We start from the raw sequence: 20,965 nt of genomic DNA on the forward strand, positions 1-20,965 counted from the left end.
TTTTGATCTTACTTCAGAGAAAAAAGAATTCTTTAATGACACCATACAGTATCAGCGTAGTAATTTTTATAAAGTCCAACTTTGTACATTTTTTACGTACAGAGTTTTATCGTAAGCAAAGAATATTAAGAATAAAGACTGTTATACGTATCAATATACATTATTGACTTCAGAAGAATTAGCATTATTTCAACAGCACTGGTGCTTATATCAACTTTATCACCAGAGAACGAGCTGAAATTTAAAATCATTTTCACATAAAGGACTGTGCATGTATGAAATATTATGAATGCATTATTATAGTAGTATACCGAGTACTATTATAGTTGCATAATAAAATTATATATTGAACCACACCTTTTAACACAATAGATACAACTAATATGTTCTTATATATAAACACTGCCAAATGACGTGCCTCAGTGAAAAATTATTAGCAAGAAACCATGATAAAATCATACATCAACAGAAATAATGACAACGACGTAATACGTAAACCGTAAAATCGCCGTTTCGTGCTGGTTATTACTTACGTAGTAATGTTTTGCTATAATTATCTAAAGGAGATTAGGCTCTGTATAAGAAATAAGAATAATTAATATGCCATCATTGATAAATGTAAAATTTCAACAAAGTAACAAAATTGACATTTCGCTACAACTATAGGATATATGACACATGCACATTATAATTAGTTTTTACTGTGTACTGTTTTTTAGGGCATCTTCAAACCGTACGCATTGATCAATTGTGTCCGACCATTGGCATATAGCATGGACTACGCGATCCCTGCTCCAAATTTCTTGAAAAAATGTCCGCTCGAATAGGCAAAGAAGGACTGAGGTGGCGGCCAGTAGCTCTCCTTTTCTAATGCTCCCATTGGCTACGTTTTCTATACTCTCGTACTACGGCTGCTGATTAAAAAGAAACAGGGCTTGGCCGCCACCAGTCGCTATCTCTTTCTTTCAGCCGACCATGTTTTTCTATGCTTATGGGTACTCTATGCTATATGTCAATGTGTCACTGTCCATGAGTGAAAGTGTTTAAAAGCATCTGAAAAAACTCATAAATTTATTCGTCACAACGGCGTTTGTCGCAGAAACATATTTACTGTTAAATTAAAGAAGATGATTACATCTAGTAAATGTTTTTAGCAGTCTATAATTGTACTGTTTTTCTTCGAATAGTGTTTTTTAAATCTATTTTTATTCGCTCAATTCATGAATTAATATTCTGATGAAATAAAACAAAATCAGCTTAAATTTGGAGCTTTTAAGAAAATGGACGTAAAAAAATAATTTTTATAGGTTTTTTGAAAAATATATTAACTCTTGTGCACCAGAAAAATATTGTTTTAAAATCATCAACCATCAATCATTAAGCTTCCACTGCTACAAACTGTACATAATAATTAATTGAATTTTATATATTCATACCAAATATTGATCGCCTCATACACATAAAGACATATATACAAGCTATATCACCTTTCAACAGCGATGCAGACGTTTTTTATCCTTTGTCCGTGTCAGTATTCAAATTGCCACCAGCAAATGTACCCTTCCGGCCAATGCAAAATGGTCCCTTCTTCCTTTCAAGCAAAGGGAACAACAAAGAGCGCAAACGCTCGTCTGACGTAGAAGAGCGAATGTAGAAGTATAATGGCGAGTGTTGACGATAGCACAGCTCGACATCACCTGGCCTCCTTTCGCTAGTTCCTAGACCGACCAACCGGCGGCGAGACCGACGCTACCCTTGGCGGCGCCACCAATGGCACAGGGTTACATCGTACTTTATGCAATTGAGCACGGATATGCAGCTCGTCTGTCACAGTTCAGGTCAACCTGACCTTTAGTTGTATCTTTGCCACTAGGAATTCTATTACCCATTCGTGGTAACCGGACGAACCAATTATCAACCCCCGGGTATGTCCTCTCGCTCATGGCGTTCGATTTATTTTTTAATACCCATATATTGTTCCATTCGTTAAAAAACGTTTCGCGACCGCTTGAATCTCTTACTCGGGAAATACTAGCTCCTATCCCAAAGGTGCCGGTGATAAGTTAAAAGCGATAAAACATAAAACGAGAACGATAAACAATAAAATCTATTAAAGTAGCAAAAACATAAAAGGAACCCGCCGGCGCTCTATAGAGCGTCGGCGTAACAGTCAGGGAGAATATACGACGCATGCGTGCCTGGGTATGTCGAGTAGCGAGCGTTGAGTATAAAGCCAGTGTCACCACGATAATAAAATTGCATGAAGCTCAAGGAGGTTCGCGATACGTGTGCAGCAGTCTTTTTTACATAAAGAGTAAATCACTGTAGGTGGAATAGAGAGAGAGAGAGAGAGAGAGAGATAAAGTGAATTTCAATGAGTGAGAAATACGTGTGCAGCAGTCTTTTTTACATAAAGAGTAAATCACTGTAGGTGGAATAGAGAGAGAGAGAGAGAGAGAGAGATAAAGTGAATTTCAATGAGTGAGAAAAAAGAGGCAACGATAATAGGTGGCTTGTTCGTCAAATCAAGAATTACACGAGGGAAAAACACTGGAAGCAACGTAGTATTAAAATGTTTTTAAATCATCTGAAGGAACGTCCGAGATTTTTGAGGAGACACATTTTAACAGTGTGAGAAAATACAATGAATGTCGTGCTACAGTGAATGTATATACGTCTAACGAAATGCGTAAAGCCAATCATTATTATCAAGGTACACCGAATCAAGATGCATCGTACATCCATGAAAAGAGTATTAATTACATCCTTTAATGAAAGTATTGCGACAGTATTAGTGGTCTAGCTGCCATTAAGTATTTAAAAATACGTAGGATGATTGTCATGATGCTTGTACAGTGGTTATGCGTTTAAGACATCAAAAAGAAATATAAATGAAAAATTATAAAGAGGCTAGACGTTTCGTAAACGTCAGGATGAAGAAGTCTCTCCTGATTGCCATCGCAATAGGGACACTACTGTTCGTTATGGTCGTTTCAAACGACGACTTACGAAGAATCGTGCCATTCATGTCGCAAGTGGAAGCACCCGACATATCCTGCTATGATGTTACTAAAATATATACTAAACATGTGGAACTGCCTGGTAATAATCTATAGCAATTAAGAAAGAATTTATAATTTCTATTGTTACATTACAAGTAGAAAAGGGAACGATTATTTAGTGCCGAGCTCGAAGAGTTCGCTTATCTACTTTACGTCCATATCACTCTTCCGGTTTATTCTCTTTCCTGCTAGATTTCGAGACACCTACATCTGATAGAAATATATTCTTTCATGAGACGTCTTGCTTCAACGATGATCAAGGTTTGCTCAAGGTACGACAGGCATGTGCCGTGGAGTCTGCGGCCTTGATGAACCCCAGTACAATTGTCTATCTCCTTTTCGTAAGTTGGTCGAAGTTTACGAATACCTCTCGGAACTTTGTGCAACAGCTTTCTACTTATGACAATATCAAAATAAGACATATAGTTATTGACGATTATTTGAGGAACACACCATTAGCCGAATGGTACGCTAGTGGTGTCCTCAAAAGAAGTCAATGGCCAAAGAGTCATATATCCGATATTTTGAGATATCTAACATTATGGAAATATGGTGGTATATATCTTGACCTGGACGTAGTCGTAACTTCGTAAGTAATCCTAAAGCAATTCTTATAGATAAAAATTTCAATTATCGAAAAGATTTTAAGCAATGAATTCTACTTCCGTTCGTCGTATAGGTCGCTGGAGAATTTATTGAATTTTGCTGGCGCTGAGGATAGAGAAGATGTCGCTGCTGGCGTCATAGGGTTCTCACCTACGGGTTTAGGACATAAGCTCGCCGATGAGTGCCTTCGTGATTTGCAAAGTAACTTTCGTGGTGATGTGTGGGGTCACAATGGTCCAGGTGTGATAACGAGGACCTTGAAGAAACTTTGTGGTACCCGCTACGTACGTATGAATCTTGTACACTTTGATGAGAAAAATGTTGAGGCTACTAAATATATCCTGAGGGATGACACTGTCATCCTGTGCATTTGCTTTCACAAAGGAAATTCATCTCGTGCATGTACGTTGATTTGAAGTTGAAAATACTGGAATTGATTCATCTGGAATGTCGGAAACAAAGAATTCTGCCTGTATGCAAATATCATGCCTATCATTTGTAACTATCGCTGTTGCATAAGACAGTAATGTACAATAATGACATACAATAATTGCATCGCTTGCATGCATTTTGAAAAATACTAATGCGGCTGGATTTCTTTTTTATTCTTTTGTTTTTTACCCTTTGTGTTATAGACTAAGGATATGACCTCGAGGAAGTGCCATGGATTCAAAGTGTTCCCACCCTCGGCTTTCTATCCTATTCATTATAAAAAGTGGAGGAAATACTTCGAGACAAAAGACGCGAACGCGACCATGAAAATTCTACAAAAAGCAAAGGCCATTCACGTGTGGAATAAACTGAGCGAATCCCGCAGTATTAAAGTAGGAAGTAAAGTACCATATGCAATAATTGCCGAGAAATATTGTCCAAAGATATATCGCAGCGCAGGTACGGAATTTTAACCTTCAAAAACTTTTGGATTTTTGAGAAAGAACGAAGGTTAGAGAAATTTATAAAAATTTCAAACATGTGCGCAGCAAACTGAAGACTGTTGTTGTGCACGCTTATTCGGCCAAGTTTCTTGGTCGTTATTAGTATTATCAATATTACTGTACATATCAACATGAGAAATATACTTGTCTACAATTTACAATCATCAGTATTGCTTGTTGCATTATGAGTATTTAATTTGTATTATTATCAATCCTGTTTCTCATATGGTCACATTAAGTCTAAGCATACGCGCTCTACTCACAGAGGGTGCTGATGTCGCTATCTCCAACTAATACAGTGGGCTGATGCCAGAAACAATAATATATGTATTGTTATGCCCCATGACAAAATTCACGCTACTGTTAATCTCCAGACGCAAATTGAACATTAGTCGAATGCTGACCCTATGCATAAGGCGTTAAGATAAGAGCCATGAGAGGCACCTTGTGAGCCACAACGGTCACTCGTAAAGTTCCTAACTAGGAGTGAAGTCCTGGAGCGTATTCCATAGCCGTGAAGAAATAGTAGCATTGTGCCTTCTACCATTAGGTTTGCGTTACCTTCGTATTTACATCATACCAACTTCAATAAACTATAATCGATCTTTATATAATTTCAAATAGGTGCAATTATTTATTTGTGATCCTAAAGAACTCATAACGGCATAACAGTATATAGCATAAAAAGCGTGGTACATAATACTGTATAGATTATATTGTCTTTCAAATAATTATAAATTTAATCAGACGTTGACCTACTAAAATGTGATACTTGTGGGCTTTAAAATATTGAGTGCAAAACAAAAACGTAACTCCACGTCACGTTGTGATGTCTAGTACTACACACTTTTCCTACTATTTGAATCATCAGGTTACGACTATGATGCTCGTTTGGTACAACACGATAAGACATTATCACAAATTGCCGACGGCGCAATGCAGGTCGCTCGATAATTCAAGCTTTACAATACTGATTATACTAAACTAATTGGAGGTCGGTTAAATAATCACACACTAACAATGTTGATATAAAAGGAACAGATATACTGTTCCCGGGAACGATTCGAACAGGTCGAAAGTTCGTTCGATAATATCTGAGACGGATAAGTGTTGAGAGATTTGTATATTTATATGGACAGTGCAAACAAGATTTGGAATTATTGTAGACAGTTGATTGGATATAATACGAGAGATTACGGGGAAAAAAAAAACGAAACGAAATAACTAGAAACTGAGTAGGTATTGGGGTGACCTATTCCGCGTGATTTTTATTTTTGTTTCTAGTTAAAATAATACTGATGTTACGGCATTTAATTAACTGTAATTCAAATAAGATTCGTTGAATCATCGAGAAATTAAATCGTGGAGCAACGATTTTTAATCGGCAATTTAAAAGAGGAGTAAGCATGGAGAAGTGGGGAAGAAGGTCGTCGAAGTATCATCGTTGAGACAGAGTTGGTGGACCCAACGGTCATAGGTCGAGTTCGAATGTACGATCATCGTACAAGACTTCTCTCGCAGTTGCTCTTCAGAATCTCACGGCTTATATAATTCTTAGTGCGTCCTAAAAAGTATCCTGGAGACTCCCGAAGGATCGTAGTGAACTGTGCTTCTGTATATAGGAAGAATAAAAATTATAATAGTTCCAATGAGGTGGGCCTAAAGAAACATGGACTTCTCGGGATTATCATTTTTCACCAATCTGACGTTCACTGTACTCCTTGGATTTTTCCTGGTGCCGGGACTACTATTTTGTTATCCAGGTAAATAGAATAAGTAGCAGGAGGGCGTGATCCTGTTAGTATCATTTGAAGATGCTTCTGCGTGTTTTGGAATATCTTGTTGAGCTTCTTATCGCAGTCGTCAGATGGTCACGAAGGAGCTGGATCAGATTTGTCAAATGGAGACATCCCAACTCTATAGTCGTAGAGGAAAATAGCGTGAGAAGTATTCTTGATCAAGGTAGAAATCAGGTAAGGGCAGAGATAGCGTCTTCCTGGTTTAATCAGATGACACAATTAAATATCTGCTTTCTATTTAAGGGTATCTACACACTTATGCTGCAAGGAAACTCAATAACGGAAGGCTTACGCAGTCATCTTCTTCACTTGAGCTCCACAAAGTCACTATTGAGGGCAGCACTCACGCAAAAATGGGGCCTTTACGCCTGGGAGACTGTCGACGACTTCTCTGTAGATAATCATTTATTCAATTCTCCATGTTCATTCAAAGGACGTCCAATAACCGAATCAAATCTTCAGGTAGGAGAGTCGCTTAATCGTGTATCGAGATCGAGATTGTTTTTTCTTTTTTTCTTTTTCTCTAATTCATTAATCTCTGTTCATCAAGGAATACGTGAGCGACATCACTTCGAAATTCTTGCCGTCAAATCAGTCGCCCTGGCAGGTCTATACAGTAAATTATTTACTAAACGGGGAAGAGTGTAAACTATGCCTTGTCAGGGTGCATCATATTCTCCTACGTCAGGAGCATCTCACCCTGGCCGATTTTCTGCCGTTGAAGTATTTTCCGGGTACCTGGGCCTGTCAAGAGAATACCAACTCGCCTTTTACCAACCTCTACGCGGAACCCTCGGCCTTGCCACGTCTTCATCAGAAGCTCACCGAGAGCTTCAGCAACTACTGGAATGAATTCCTCTGCAATAATGACCCAACGGAACGTCCCGAGATGCTAAAAATGCAAATAGGAATATTTCAGTGTTTAAAAATTGGTATTATCGTATGGGTGTCAACCGTGAAAGAAATCACAAGGTGTTACAAGAAAGTTGAAGGTTTCAAGATCACGAACTCAATTTGGATATTACAACGTGAAGCCTCGAAACGAAACTTTGGCATCGGTGTCATATTCTGGTCTCTAATGAAGTCCTTAAATCCTATTGAGATATTTTGGAACGTGGTGTATTTCTTTTGGTACCTGGGTATCACCCTCTCGCTGAAGACTCCTATACTCATCTTCAGGGAATACAGGGCACTCCAATCGTCTCAAAAACATCACTATCCGGATACCTTGACGTCTCTACTGTCCTGCTACCTACCTCTGATATTCCAGGCGACATTAGAGATATTGTCTATCGCCGGAATAGCCATAGCAGCACCTAGAATTATCCTGGATGAGCTCTTCCTGAAACATGCTCAATCAAATAAACTACAAACTACATCTTTGTGCGGCAGAAAGGTCGTCGCCTGGTCAGACGAAGTAGATTCTGAGATCGTGAGGAAAATTTCCATTGTCACTGGAGTTAGCGAGGCTGAAATACTCCTAGCGGCCACTGTTGGTTCCCTCAAGGAGTACTTCCGGCAGTCCGGTCAAGAAACACCCCAGGATGTCTTCGCCACGGCCAAATTCGTCAGCCAGCGTGCCCTCTTCGTGCAAAATCATGAAGTACGAGGTCTTGTCTGCCTGGCATTGCCTACTAGAACGCCGCTTTTCGATGACGACCTCATAGAGACTCTTCAGGTAACATCAAATACTTGATCTTAATGCTTTCTCACACGTATAACGGTATTGACGTCCTTCAGGTCATCCAGAAGAACATTCAACATGCCAGGTCGTCGCAGAGCGCTATTTACGCCATAACGGCTGCCGAAACTTCATCCGGTCTGGTGTCTTACTGTCTACCTTCTGTACTCCTAAAAGTACTTCTAAATCATCTCACTAGGAGATATTCATTGTCCTTGACACACGTAGACGGCGATCTTCCTGTGGAAGGTGTTGACTCTGCTGTATTTTGGAGACCGCCACAAGGAAATTGCAGTGAGTTTGAATGCACCAGGTGCGAGTTGTATCTAGGATAGTGCTTTAAAATTTTACGTATCTGTCCTGCGTAGGTATGTCGATAACTTTGCACAGGTATGGCAAAGGAGTGCGTCTTGGAGTTATGGCCGATGCCATGATCGGTCCTCAGCACTCTATTATCACGAAGACCTTCCCAAGAAGTTTGCAGAGTCTAGCGAATATTGTTGGTGTACCAAGAACACCCAGCAGAAGTCCCAGTCCTGACCAATCGAGTCCCACTACGTCACCAGGATATTGACGAACACAAAGATTGTATTTTGTAATATTTAATAATTTTTTATCTGTAGACAACATAAAACAATATAACGAGCCTATGAAAGTGCTCTTCAGGTAGTAGTTTAGCGTTTGGTATAATTACCGAAGACTAACGGAGAGACAGTTTTTCTATTGTATCTGCCTCTTTTGTATCTTGTGTAATACAATAGTTAGGATTGTTAAATGGGTTTGTATAACGCGAGCGTTTGGCTACACTAGTGTCACGAGAATTGACTATCTCATCCGGACCAGATGTTCCCTAGACCATCAGACTCGCGACGAAGGCATATTTGGTTGTAAAAATTCCCAAAAAACTTATTGTACCTTGCGAGAAAAAATGTTTGATCGAAAATGGCTCCATTTCAACTATACAATCTGTACCATATCATACGGTTATCTTCCCAAGGGAGAAATCTAAGTGGAAATGCGAACGACAAATGATATTAAAAATATAAAAATACCTACGGTTAGTAGTTTACAAAAAAAAAAAAACTAAATGTTCTTGTTCAACAGACTCAAATTTTGTACCCGGGTGCATTAAACCAAATCTCCTCAAGAAAGTAAATAATACATCACGTCGAATAACAATTCTCTTACAAGCATTAGTCTTTCAAGAACTTTTGGTCAATCTAAAATTATTTGATCTTGAAAACTGTTAGAACCTTTGGTTACTTTCCATATAGAAGATACTATATATTTTTTATATAGAAAAATCCTCTGAACCATAACCGCATACATGGTACACCTTATATAGATCCAAGCTTTTACTTTCTTCCTATAATGCAGAATTCTTCATTCCTGGCAGTTCTATTAATAGACCTGTTTTATGAAATCATTTGATGGTTATCTACATAAAACCTTCCTGACAAAGTGTACATACACATAAAGTCTTTGGATATCTGTATATAAGCGTATACTCTCGAATATCTATTGCATTGTCCCCTTTGTTCGCATAGAAATTGATATCCGATGGTATCGTAAAGTACGAGATATAATAATACGTGATAAATGTATAATATAATATAAAAGGGGCACTTAAAATTAGTCAACCTCTTAAATTTCTTTAAATTAAATACATAATGGGAATAATTAATCTCCTAGCAACAACATAACAACGCAACACGAACGGAATTCGATGAGTTTGTCGAAGAGAACCATTTTGAGTTGATTGTTACTCAAACAATCCGTACATATCGCACTATCAAGCACAATGTAAGGTACATTGAAGAGTGTATTAATTATAGAGTTAATATTGATGCAATTATTAATCTATGCATGATATTAGTAAGATTAGAATTATCTTTGGTATCTATAACATCTTCTCACGTTAAACGATAGTCTACGCATTAATTCGTTGCTGGATGCATCATTTCCATTTAATTTTCAGTTTAAATGGCAGTTAAAGAATCAAGCCAAGAGAAAAGCCAAAACTAAACGTTTCAATATGTCTATAGTCAAAATGTACTATTGTGATAAAACATTAAGGATCACAATGCAATAACGTGGTTTCAAGTGTCTTCACAAAGTGTGAGAGAGTTTTTCTCTGAACAAATCACTTTTTTAATAAAAAATGTTGCGAACCAGTTATTATGACTCCACGTATCATTAACGTATTCATAATGTTTCCTTAGATCTTCAAATACATGAAGCCTGCAAATACATTATGCACAAAAACTTCTAAAGATCTAATACAGTGTACAGCAGGCTGAACAAAACTGTCGTACTCATAGTTGACCTTCAAACTACTTTTGGTAACTTGAAGCAGTCCAATGACCTAATATGAATTAATTCCTTAGGCATAAATGCTCATTTATTGGTCGTTGCTTTACTTTTACCCAAAGGTGGTTCAAAAGCTATGTATACGTAACAGACCAAATAATAGCCGAGAATGAAGCGACCTGATGCACTAGTAAAAGTGAATCGTAGTCATATTAGATGAGCATAAAAAATATTAAATATATTTAAAAACAGTCTGATGGAAACATGCACTGTACGAATATAATCAGAAAGATGTTCCGTATGTATATATAAACTATATTGTTTGGGCGAACTCTTGGCTTCTTCTACTGTTTTTAATATTATGAAAGATAGCATATAAATAACAGATCGCAACGAGAAGCGAGTGCATTCATATTGAAAAAAAAGACGATTTTCAATATTTCTTAATTTTTTCTAAGCCCCGATTTCACGTTCGCGTTCCATCTCAACGGGACCGCTTCCCCAGATCTTTCTGTTCTTGGAATATGGTATAATACTCATAAGACATCCTGAGAGGATGATCCAGCCACCAGCCATGAGGAAGGACAAATCCCAGGAACCTGTGACGTCAAATATCCATCCTGCCAAGGGTGGTCCCAAAAGGTTCCCTATGCCTTGACACAACAAGCTCAATCCATAGGCCGTAGTGAATCTCTCAAGTGGAATAAGCTCGACCAGGATAACGGGAGTGAAGCTGAAGTTGCTAGCGAAGAATAGACCAAACGCAGCAGACGTTATCACCATAAGGTAGTAATGATGAATAACGATGGGCATCATGATGGTGGCAATGCCACATGCGATCAAGCACCAGGTGTAAGTTTTGCTAACGTTCATCCAGGGTCGATCGCCGGCCCAGCCCAAACCGATCTTAAATAATTAGAATATTGTTCATATGAGTCTCTGCGTCGTCCGTTTGTTTATTGATATATTATATTTACTGACCATTCCGATGGTGTTGGTTATTCCAATGATGCTAAGAAGATTGGCACCATCCGACTCCGAATATCCATTTCTCGTGAGATGCTCGGCAAGGTAAAAATAAGGCACGACGAACCAAGTAAAGAGTAGAATCGTCGAGAGTGAGAGCAATAGGAAATGCAATTCCAGGAACATAGAGAAATCCATCATGCCTTTGAGCAATTCGATGAGCTCTGCATACCATTTCTAAAAATCAATAAATTCGAGCAAGTCCATACAAACGATACAAATCCTACGACATTACTTGTTACGTTAATATAACTTCTAACCTCTGAGGATTCTTTGGCCAAGGTCGTCATGCTGTTTCTATAAATGTTGGGACAGCTACTGGCTCGTAATCTATACTTGTGCAGATTCAGAACAGCTCCTCTATACATAACGGAATTTCGGTGTACTCGAATATCCTTGAAATAATGAGTATTTGTGTTGAACTGTCTACGAAGCCAAGGAAGGGAATCTGTTCTGACTACGCCACCTCCAAAACCAGGCAGATGATGTCTGGATTGTGACTTTGCTTTTTCTGCCTCGGCAATCTATAAAGAAAGTTGGATACGCGTATTAAATGGTTAGTCGATATTATCCATCTGTTCGATGTATTGACACTGGTACTTTGAACTTACAGCCTGAGCAACTTCCTTGGCTAATAGCGGATTAGCTTCCTCCAAGTCCCTCCTTGACATTCTTCTCGTGGCCAAAATTTTTGTTGATGCGTGGACTGATGATCCACGACGTGAATCTTTGATCGGTACTGGTTTCGCCTTTTCTGTAGCTTGCTTGATCCTTCGGTATAAATTCAAACTTTACTTAGATGTTTTCTGTTAAATATTTTCGAAGTATAGGTGGTATACAGTTACAAGCGAAATTAAAAAAAAAAATTGAATTTCGTCATAATTATTTTCACCCAGACTGATGCTAATACGTTCTAAGACGATTTATATAAAGGCGAAGTATTGTATCTCAAATCATTCCAATTCCATCACCGTAGAGCGTTTAGTTGTACAATTTCGGGTTCTACATAAGAATTTAATAAATAATAATATATCTAATAATTGAGATTAGTGTGTTAATAAATGTCGGATAATGTTGCAAATGTCATGCACGATCAGCTACCAGGAACCACTATACTGCCAAAGAATAATTCCGTACCGTGTTGTTAGTAGGACGAATTAGTAAAAAAAATAAAAAAGTGCAGGATGCAGATAGCAGACCAGTCATGTAACCTCATGGACATAGTGACGCCGCTCTTGTTCGCAACCTCCCCACTGGAATCATCAAGTTTCTTGTCGGACGAGCTCCTGCACAGCAGTAGACTAGGATAATTCTCGAGTATAACGTTGTACAATCTCGAATTGCCGGAAAGTGACTCAAGAACCTCCAGAGGAACCTATTTTGTAAAAATTACTTGTATTATAAAAATGTTGTCGAAAAAAAGAGAAAAAAAAGTGAATAAAACAAAACAAACAAACCTTTTCACTTTGTCTGACAAAGGTAGGAAGATTAACGACGCTGCGAAAGGCCGGGTTCCCCTTGGCGTTGGGTCTAGCCTCGGTGCTGGTTCTGAGACTCTGCAAAAGATATTCCGGGGCCTTGCCACTTTTCAGCAACCGACGAAGTTCATCTACACCAGGAAAGTCATCGGCTGGACTGGCAGCTGATCTACCCCCGTCCGACCTGCTGATAGATTTCTTCGGCGATGCCATCGCCTGTTTCTCTTGCTCCTGGACCCACCACTCGGGATCTCGCATGACGGTGCCACAGACAATGAGGTTAAAGAAGGTCCCTGCTAGCAGCAAACAGGTTCCACGCCATCCGTACTCATTAATGAAGAAGGTTGTCATAGGCGCGTAGACGAAGGTTCCTATTCCGGTGCCGCAAGCTCCTAATCCTACAGCTAGAGTACGTTTCTTGTCGAACCAATAAGCGATGCTCACGACCGCGGTGACGTAGCACAGACCCAGACCGATACCAGCAAGTACGCCAAATGTTAAGTACATTACCTCGATGGTGGTTGAGAACGAACTGAGGACGAAACCAAGACCGGATATGAGGCCACCCAATATGGTCATATTGCGACAGCCGTATCTGTCAACGAGAGTGGACATGATTGGGCCTGACAGCAATGGAACAGCCATAAAGAGCGAGCCAATCCATGCAGTTTTCGACTTCGAGGCTCCGAACTCGTGAAGGAACTCAATGTAGAGGAGTCCGAAACTGAAGGATACACCATCGGCGACCATTGATATTAACAAGGAAGCTAGAACGACCACCCAACCCCAACCACCGTCAGGGATCTTAGGCTTGTTATTTGCATTCCTCTCCGTATCCTCGTCATCGTAAATCTCCAAAAGACTGTCTGAATCATCAATAGAATCAAGCTCCCTCTTATCGTAATCATCGTAGCCAGGATTCGACGTGATTATCGTTTCCGGATCGGAGAACTTCCTGTTTCGCACCAAGATACCGTGAGTCTTCTCACCGCCCGGACCATTTCCCTCTAAGCTCTTCTTCTCGTCCTGGAGACTCGTGATCGTTGGACTAGGTCCCACTGTCAGATTGGGTGAGGTCACGTAACTGTCCCCAGGTGTTGCTGGTATTCTGTCCTCCGTGCAGTCCGTACCAGGACTCAAAAGGGCCGTCTTCTCTCCGAGCTCTTCACCGAGACTAAGATCCTTGTTCCTCCCGATATCCGGTGAGTTCGAGAGGAAGGTATCCTTGTCAGGGGACAAAGACTCAACGCTTCTGTCTATAGTCAGCGCAGGTGTTGACGGGAACAAACGCTCGTCGGCTAGACTACTGAGGTCCTCTGTATTTCCGGAATCTTGACCGATCCCGGAACTCTTCGACAGACTCCTCGTATCGGGTGTCCCGCTCGGAGGGCCTGACTGATCATCGGAAGGCTTGACTGGTGAGCTTGGAAATACAGTAGGACTCCCATTCTGCCATCCTACTATGGGAGCCAGCCCTTTTGGATTATTGTAAGAGTCGTTCGTTCTCACGTTGCCTTCTTTGTCCTTGGTGACGTAACCTGCACTGCTGGACTTTTGATAATTCGAATGATCCCTTTTCGTATACAATCCTTCTTTCCTGGTGGAATTCTTCTCGTTAATGTTGCCACGGTTGGCATTCAGTGTCTTACCATCGTGAGCCGCAGTGGTCGGGACCATCGTAGTGATCCCATTACTACTCCCCTCTATGAAATTATCATTCTTGTCGGCCATATTGGATCCTCCTAAATGTAACTTTTATTTAAATGGCTCCAACGTCGGGGCCAACCCTTCAATCCTTGTATCGCGTTCGGTAACGACTCTACCCTTTTCTCAGATACCATAAGGACCTTCCAAGAATTCTTCCTGGCCGAGTCCTCGAGGTTCACCAGCACCTTCAGCATACACGTACCTTCGCGTTTCTCGTCCTACAAGGAAAGTTCATATTGTCAGAATAGCATTGGCGTGAACGTATCTTTATTTATTTATTGTTTATTAATATTTTATCGATAAAGCAATTTTTAATGGCGATAAGCTAAAAAAAATAAAAATTTTTACTCACCATCGAGGTAATGTTTTTAAAATAACATGTAAGGTGTGCCTGCGTGCATATAGGTCTAGGAAAGTGCATGCGACAACTGGGCCGTGAGCGAGGATTGATAATTGCGTAAAAGTAATACATAAAATAAAATCTGCTTTTCTTCGAGGTTTCCCCTCTTTATTTTATTATTCTATTTTTCGTCTTATAATAATAGAATAGTCATTGAAAAGCACAGAAGTGACAGCTTAACGAATTTTGGTCGATTTCGTTAAAAAAAAACTTTTCAAGTAAATAAATAATGTATGGGAACTAAACACGTTCCTCGCGTTATGCATATTTGAAATATCCGTAAATATACCGAAAATTCATTTATCATTCCCCGAGCCAAGTAGAACAGAGAAGATAAGAAGTCATGCATAGTGGAATCGACCAAATTCCCCCAAATGCGTTTTTACAGTTATAAAAAATTGTTAACAGTAAATATAAATAACGATGCTCCGTGCAATTAGGGTGCTGCAATAAAACATGCGCGTAAGAATAATAAACAAATTGAATTAGGCATTATGAAAAAATAATAAACAAAATTATTCGAAAGAGAGAATTTTATCTTTGTGACACTAAGGAACAACCGATCTCCAAATACGTCTTAATCAACATTTCATGATGTTAAGTCAATGACTGTACGTGTATGATTATCATTTTTATATCTCGAGGACGACCTACCGCGTCATAAAAAGTCACTACTGTAATTTACGATCAAAGCCCGAAAAATTAATAAAATTCTCAAAAAGGATACAAGAATTTTACGCAATCCCATGGCTTTGTTTGCGACGAATTGCGTCACGCTTTGAGCCTCTCGTGCGTAAGAGAGTCACGCAAAGAGCCCAGAAAAATCTTGAAAGCGCGTCAAAAAGATAAAATTATCATACAATAGAAGTTCATACTATCAAATCATGAAACTATTGTTACGTCAATTTGGGCGTATGCATACACATATATTAATATCTGCTAATCGAATGTGCTTGAAAGTAAAATTGTATGAAATTAATTTTTCAAAGTTCATTCCATTCATTCTCGTTACTCCCTCGAATGCGAGAACACAAAACCATTCACGAAATAATTAAATTGACCAGCTAAGTCGAACCAGGTCACTAGGTCATCAATTTGTACCACGCATGCGAATATCCATGTATCTGTTACACTTTACCGGCCAAGAATACACCGGGGAATTAAAGTTCAGCACCAATTCATAAAATAACTACGGACACACGAACTTTTAAGGCCTTTAGGATAAAAATACCGTAAAAAAGTTCCATTCAATTAATTGGAGAACCAATTACGGATTAAAATACATATGTTTCGAAAAATTAAATGACCCAATTAATATGACCAACCCTTCGTCGTTCGTGATTTAAGTAGCCATAGGAATTCTAAATCAAGGTCAACTCCAAGCTTCTCAGAATACCAACCTAACACGCAACTCCTAGTAATTTCCGTCCATATACAGAAACAATGATAAATAAGTATTCGATAAATTTGAAGGGTTTTCAATAATTCAGTAGATTTATCAAGCAAATATTACATAGCATATATACAGATATGTTACTTCACATTAATTGACTCCGTGACATGTTTTTTTTTTTTCACCAAAATTATTCTAACCCTAATATTAGTATATCACGTGTGAGTAATTTTCTGTAATCTGCTTATATAACTCGGAAGTATTTCAAGGCTTTGTATTAGTCCGTATAAGCGCATACGTGTGATTCCTTTCTCCATACCACATAAAGGGGCTGAGTAGTTCGCACAGGGTGTTTCCATGACTACAGACTGGTCGATTTTTCCGTCTCCGTTTAATTCAAAGCAAGGAAAATAGAGGATAAAAATAAAAAGAGTGAAAGAGTCGGAAAATGTTACAAGTGACTTCCCACTATAGCACGCACTACGTCCATTACTCCGTAAGCTTCCGTGCGTGAAGAAGGGTTGAGTCCGTAGTTAAAAACTGACCCGAATCAATGCTTTTCTATATACCCTGTAATTTAATTTCGAAATTTCATAAAATCCGATACTCGCGTAATTATTGAATTTAGATTTACAATTGAAATTTCATAATTTCACATATCTTTCCTGAACATCGAATAAACATTTAAAATACGATCTAAAATAATACGTACTCTTTTTTAAACAATACTAATTTCTTGGTTAGGCTGTACTAATCGACGTTAAATAATATATTTTTTCAAATTGCCATATTCAGAAATAACGTACACGGAAGTGACCCCAATTTAAAATATCCAATAGGACTACAACCCTTAGCATGTTTGAAGATAAGGATAATTTTAATGATCGATAGCTATTACCAATTTGAATAATAATTTTACAAAATATTTTATCATAATAATACCAACTAATACTATTTCGAGACTCGGTATCCACTTAAAGAAAAAAAAATATTTCCGAATCTTCCCGACCTTCCCCGAGGCCGCTCCCACGAAATATTAAAGAGCAACCCCTTAAAGAAAGCTTTAATCGAACTAGTTATCTATACCCGCGAATCTAATGCTCGTTATTCACCATTACCGTTCCTATGAATGTTAAAAGAACGAAAATGTGTTCCTATAAATACATAAAATCCCCTTATGCAAGGTAAGACCATCTACAGACTTTCATATCGTATATGCCATGCTATTAAGTAGAGTAGTATAAGACATAGACGTAATCTCTCTTGCCCGTCTTCAATGTTGGTCGAATCGATAATCTTCAGGGTTTTACCGAAAACCCCCCGACTATATGCATATACACGCGAGAAATGAGTAAAATGACGTGAATCTGATATTTATACTTGTCACTATAATGAAAAATCTTAAGAACTAGACTGAAAGATTCACGCTATGATTATTATTAGGATTGTAATTAAATTAACGTCAAAGGAATAAAAAAAGCCTCGAGACACTGTAGTACGCCGTATTTGTGAAAGATCGAAACGGGGAGTCTACTTTAAGTTGCTATATGTATCTTATCTATCATGCTGGTACGTTAAGTACTTGGCAGAAAACAGTTGTAAATCAGAAAAGAATTATGGACGGTGCTTCTGTTCTTGATTTTATTTACAGGCGCACGTAGGTATTTCATATGTTTTACCATAACCTTATATCTACAAGCGGCTACGTTCTAGGGAGTAACGAGTGTTTTAATACGATGAAAAAAAAAAAAGATTTTATAATATATGAAAAATTAAAAAACATGTGTCTATGTCTATGTATACCAATTTGAAATGTTTCTTTCTCTTTTTACATTGATTTTGTACAGAATCATTTACGAAAGGTATAGTCACCTCTCCATTGCCACTAGAAGTGCCACTACGTATATGTGCAATACAGTGGGTAAGAGTCGATGCCAACTAAAATACAGAGAGAAAGAAAAATGATCAAAAGAAAATACAGAAGAAGGATGCAGGCTTTACAGTGTGTTATTCATAGTCGTGTGATATTTAAAAATTTAAGGTATACAAAAATATATATATAAAAATTTCACTGACTTACCCCAAAAAGATACGATGGACAATTAGCGTTATTCAGATTAATTATCCGTTGACTTTAATTATCCACAAAAGTCCGCTCATTCACGTAGCACGATAACCGTAATGAAAATTATATATATATCCACCCCGTAGTATTTTGCAGGTATGGTAAAACAGCAAATGACTGGTTTCTGTTATCGACTATTTTATTCTGCTCGTTCCTACTGTATTATTAATTCCGTCACAATTATTCGTCACGACAGTCCTACGGAAGTGAATCCTTGACTATTATTAAAGCACGTATTACTTATCGACGGGAACGCTTTCCGCGAGAAATTGGAACTAGGAAAGGACGAAAATGTCTTTTTTCCCAAAAGGCACCCGTGTATAGTAATTTGTTCCTAATTTTTCTATGCGTAACGATTTCTTCCCGGTGATGTATTCTTCAGCATAGAGGTTTTAACACAACGTACCCCAAGAACACTGTGGCCTTTAACCCCTGATTCTTAAAGAGTAAAGTACCGCGAGCCTCACGATAAAACACCTATATGCAACGCGCATGGTCCCACCATTTATGGTCTTGCGCACTCTGCTTTTCGCAACTAGCACCTAGCAGAGGTCTGATTTACGTAAGTAACTCCCCCAGTCCTCAACTTATTCTTAATCTCATGATTTAATATTCCATTTCAGATTCATGACTCTTTTACGCGAGTTTTCACAAAATATTGCAATTTTGACGTTCCACTCTGTGGACATTAACCACTTACTCCGTTGACTATTGACTCGACTGCAATCAGTTTATTCGGTAATGGGACACCGTGTTCGTTAAGAAAACCCGACACGACTTGACTTGACTGTACGCTCTGATTCTTTGCTGAAAAAATGATTTGCTCAACGACGTTATAAACTTCGATATATGCAATGACAAAATTATGATGAATACTTTGAAAAAAAAATTAGGTAAAATCCATTCTGACTGAACTCTTATAAGTATACATTTGGATGTAATTTTGATTAAACGTTTTTAAGAGAAAGAAATTCAAAGTGACTAATAAGCGTGTGCTCAAGATTCTTATGAAGAATTTGAAAATTTACAGAATCCGATTAGTTTATTTTCTTTTTTTACGATATTTTTCAGAATTCATATGCTAGGGAATTTGCTATTACATATAGGGTGGAATGTAATGAATCTCAGCTTACGACTTCGAACGGTGTAAATGCCCAAAAAAAACATTTATGATTGTTACCGTTGTTGTTCTTGCTTGAAATAAAACCTATTTCACCGATAGAAACTTGTATTGGCTTAGTTTACTTGAAAATAACCCAATTCCTGACATCTAGCGTGAATCACAGCATGTTTTTCGTATTGTGTGACTCTTGTTACCGTAGGTATTTTAACAGATAGTAAACACATTATCAAGATATACTCCATAGGCAAAATTTTTCTTCCTTTTACCATTGAAGATAACGCAGCGTAACCGACTAGTGTAATTCGAATTCGAAACTAAGGGTACCAACGTCTGAACGTAGAAAGCAATTCTTATAGCTACTAGAACTATAAACACGCATGCACAACTTTGCTGTTATGTTACATATTACGAACTAATAGTATTATAACAATTACTTCTGAATCATTAGGTGCTGGTGAGCAAGCAAAAATTGGAATATTTTTCAATTGTTATTTTGATGATTGAATTTCGTACCTAAATTACGACAGTATTTAAAAAAAAAAACATCTGTAGTGTAGGACGAAGGAATAATTATTGAAAGTATGTGTATACTCACCTCCTACATGACATTGTTCATCTTCCTCCCGTCAATGTACAATAACTGGTTCTAACCGGTTCGACTAAACTCACGAACAGCATGAAGTCTCAGAGGAATCTGATAATTCTTCGTGACGAAATGCCCCTGCTTCATCCCCTTTGACAGGTTAATACCACAGGTAACGAGATAGTAGTTTCGCTTCGTTTGAGATATCCTAAATCATGTCGACAACTTAAGTAAATTATTTGAACATTTGCCGGCCGAATATTCACACAGCGAGACGAATGATTAGCGACTGACAAATACAATGAGTGTCGTCCCAAGCGTCTCATGTAAAACGCCATTGAGTATTATGTCTTTAAGGCTATTCTAGGCGGCTTTATTTTTCGATCTGATCTTACATTTTGGAGTTAGTTTTGCGTAAAGGGAAAAGAAAATTATTACTTTTATTCTATCGAAGCAATTTGTCAACTGAAAAATAGAAAACAAGGTAGTACAACAATAACGATGTTAAATTTATCAACTTAATTTACATTATAAGCAACATTTATCGATATTCGATCGATTCGTGAAACTGAAATCATATTACCCTCTTTAACTTCGAAATAAGGTAGCGGGTAAAATCCTAACGATGCTGTAGGTAACTACACCAGTATTGATAACAGAATTTCCTCTAAACACTTTATAAATTGTATGGTTATTTCGGATACACACGATATAAACTAGCAATTGCCAAAAACTAT

General features: G+C 38.1%; 3 protein-coding genes across 7 annotated transcripts; 2 read left to right on the forward strand and 1 right to left on the reverse strand.

The window, feature by feature from the left end:
* The first annotated feature begins 190 nt into the window (after positions 1 to 190).
* On the forward strand, positions 191 to 5,224 carry LOC107268984 (lactosylceramide 4-alpha-galactosyltransferase). 2 transcript variants are annotated; one of them, XM_015742344.2, is made up of 6 exons: positions 191 to 2,328; positions 2,432 to 3,102; positions 3,255 to 3,651; positions 3,742 to 3,952; positions 4,304 to 4,559; positions 4,869 to 5,224. In XM_015742344.2, the coding sequence occupies exons 2-6, from the start codon at positions 2,892 to 2,894 to the stop codon at positions 4,895 to 4,897; spliced, it is 1,104 nt and encodes a 367-aa protein (XP_015597830.1). In that variant the 5' UTR covers positions 191 to 2,328; positions 2,432 to 2,891; the 3' UTR covers positions 4,898 to 5,224. The 2 variants fall into 2 exon arrangements, with proteins under 2 accessions (XP_015597830.1, XP_015597831.1); XM_015742345.2 differs by lacking the exon at positions 191 to 2,328 and having other exon boundaries at positions 2,389 to 3,102; positions 4,304 to 4,610.
* A 135-nt stretch (positions 5,225 to 5,359) lies between these two features.
* On the forward strand, positions 5,360 to 9,026 carry LOC107268977. The gene is made up of 6 exons (XM_015742321.2): positions 5,360 to 6,366; positions 6,464 to 6,576; positions 6,646 to 6,864; positions 6,953 to 8,080; positions 8,143 to 8,377; positions 8,452 to 9,026. The coding sequence occupies exons 1-6, from the start codon at positions 6,273 to 6,275 to the stop codon at positions 8,655 to 8,657; spliced, it is 1,995 nt and encodes a 664-aa protein (XP_015597807.1). The 5' UTR covers positions 5,360 to 6,272; the 3' UTR covers positions 8,658 to 9,026.
* LOC107268973 lies at positions 8,670 to 20,512 on the reverse strand. Of its 4 annotated transcripts, XM_015742307.2 has the most exons (8): positions 18,478 to 18,967; positions 18,270 to 18,335; positions 12,877 to 14,822; positions 12,619 to 12,794; positions 12,031 to 12,190; positions 11,680 to 11,943; positions 11,375 to 11,596; positions 10,847 to 11,299 (listed from the first exon to the last, which is right to left on the reverse strand). In XM_015742307.2, exons 3-8 carry the CDS (start codon positions 14,626 to 14,628, stop codon positions 10,847 to 10,849), a joined length of 3,027 nt encoding a protein of 1,008 aa, XP_015597793.1. In that variant the 5' UTR covers positions 14,629 to 14,822; positions 18,270 to 18,335; positions 18,478 to 18,967. The 4 variants fall into 4 exon arrangements, with proteins under 4 accessions (XP_015597794.1, XP_015597793.1, XP_024942063.1 ...); XM_015742308.2 differs by lacking the exons at positions 18,270 to 18,335; positions 18,478 to 18,967 and adding an exon at positions 20,241 to 20,509 and having other exon boundaries at positions 8,670 to 11,299; XM_025086295.1 differs by lacking the exons at positions 18,270 to 18,335; positions 18,478 to 18,967 and adding an exon at positions 20,241 to 20,512 and having other exon boundaries at positions 12,631 to 12,794.
* Between the last annotated feature and the right edge of the window lie 453 nt (positions 20,513 to 20,965).

Source organism: Cephus cinctus, unplaced genomic scaffold, assembly GCF_000341935.2.
Source record: "Cephus cinctus unplaced genomic scaffold, Ccin1 Ccin1_scaffold0597, whole genome shotgun sequence".
Classification (NCBI taxonomy): Eukaryota; Metazoa; Arthropoda; class Insecta; order Hymenoptera; family Cephidae; genus Cephus; species Cephus cinctus.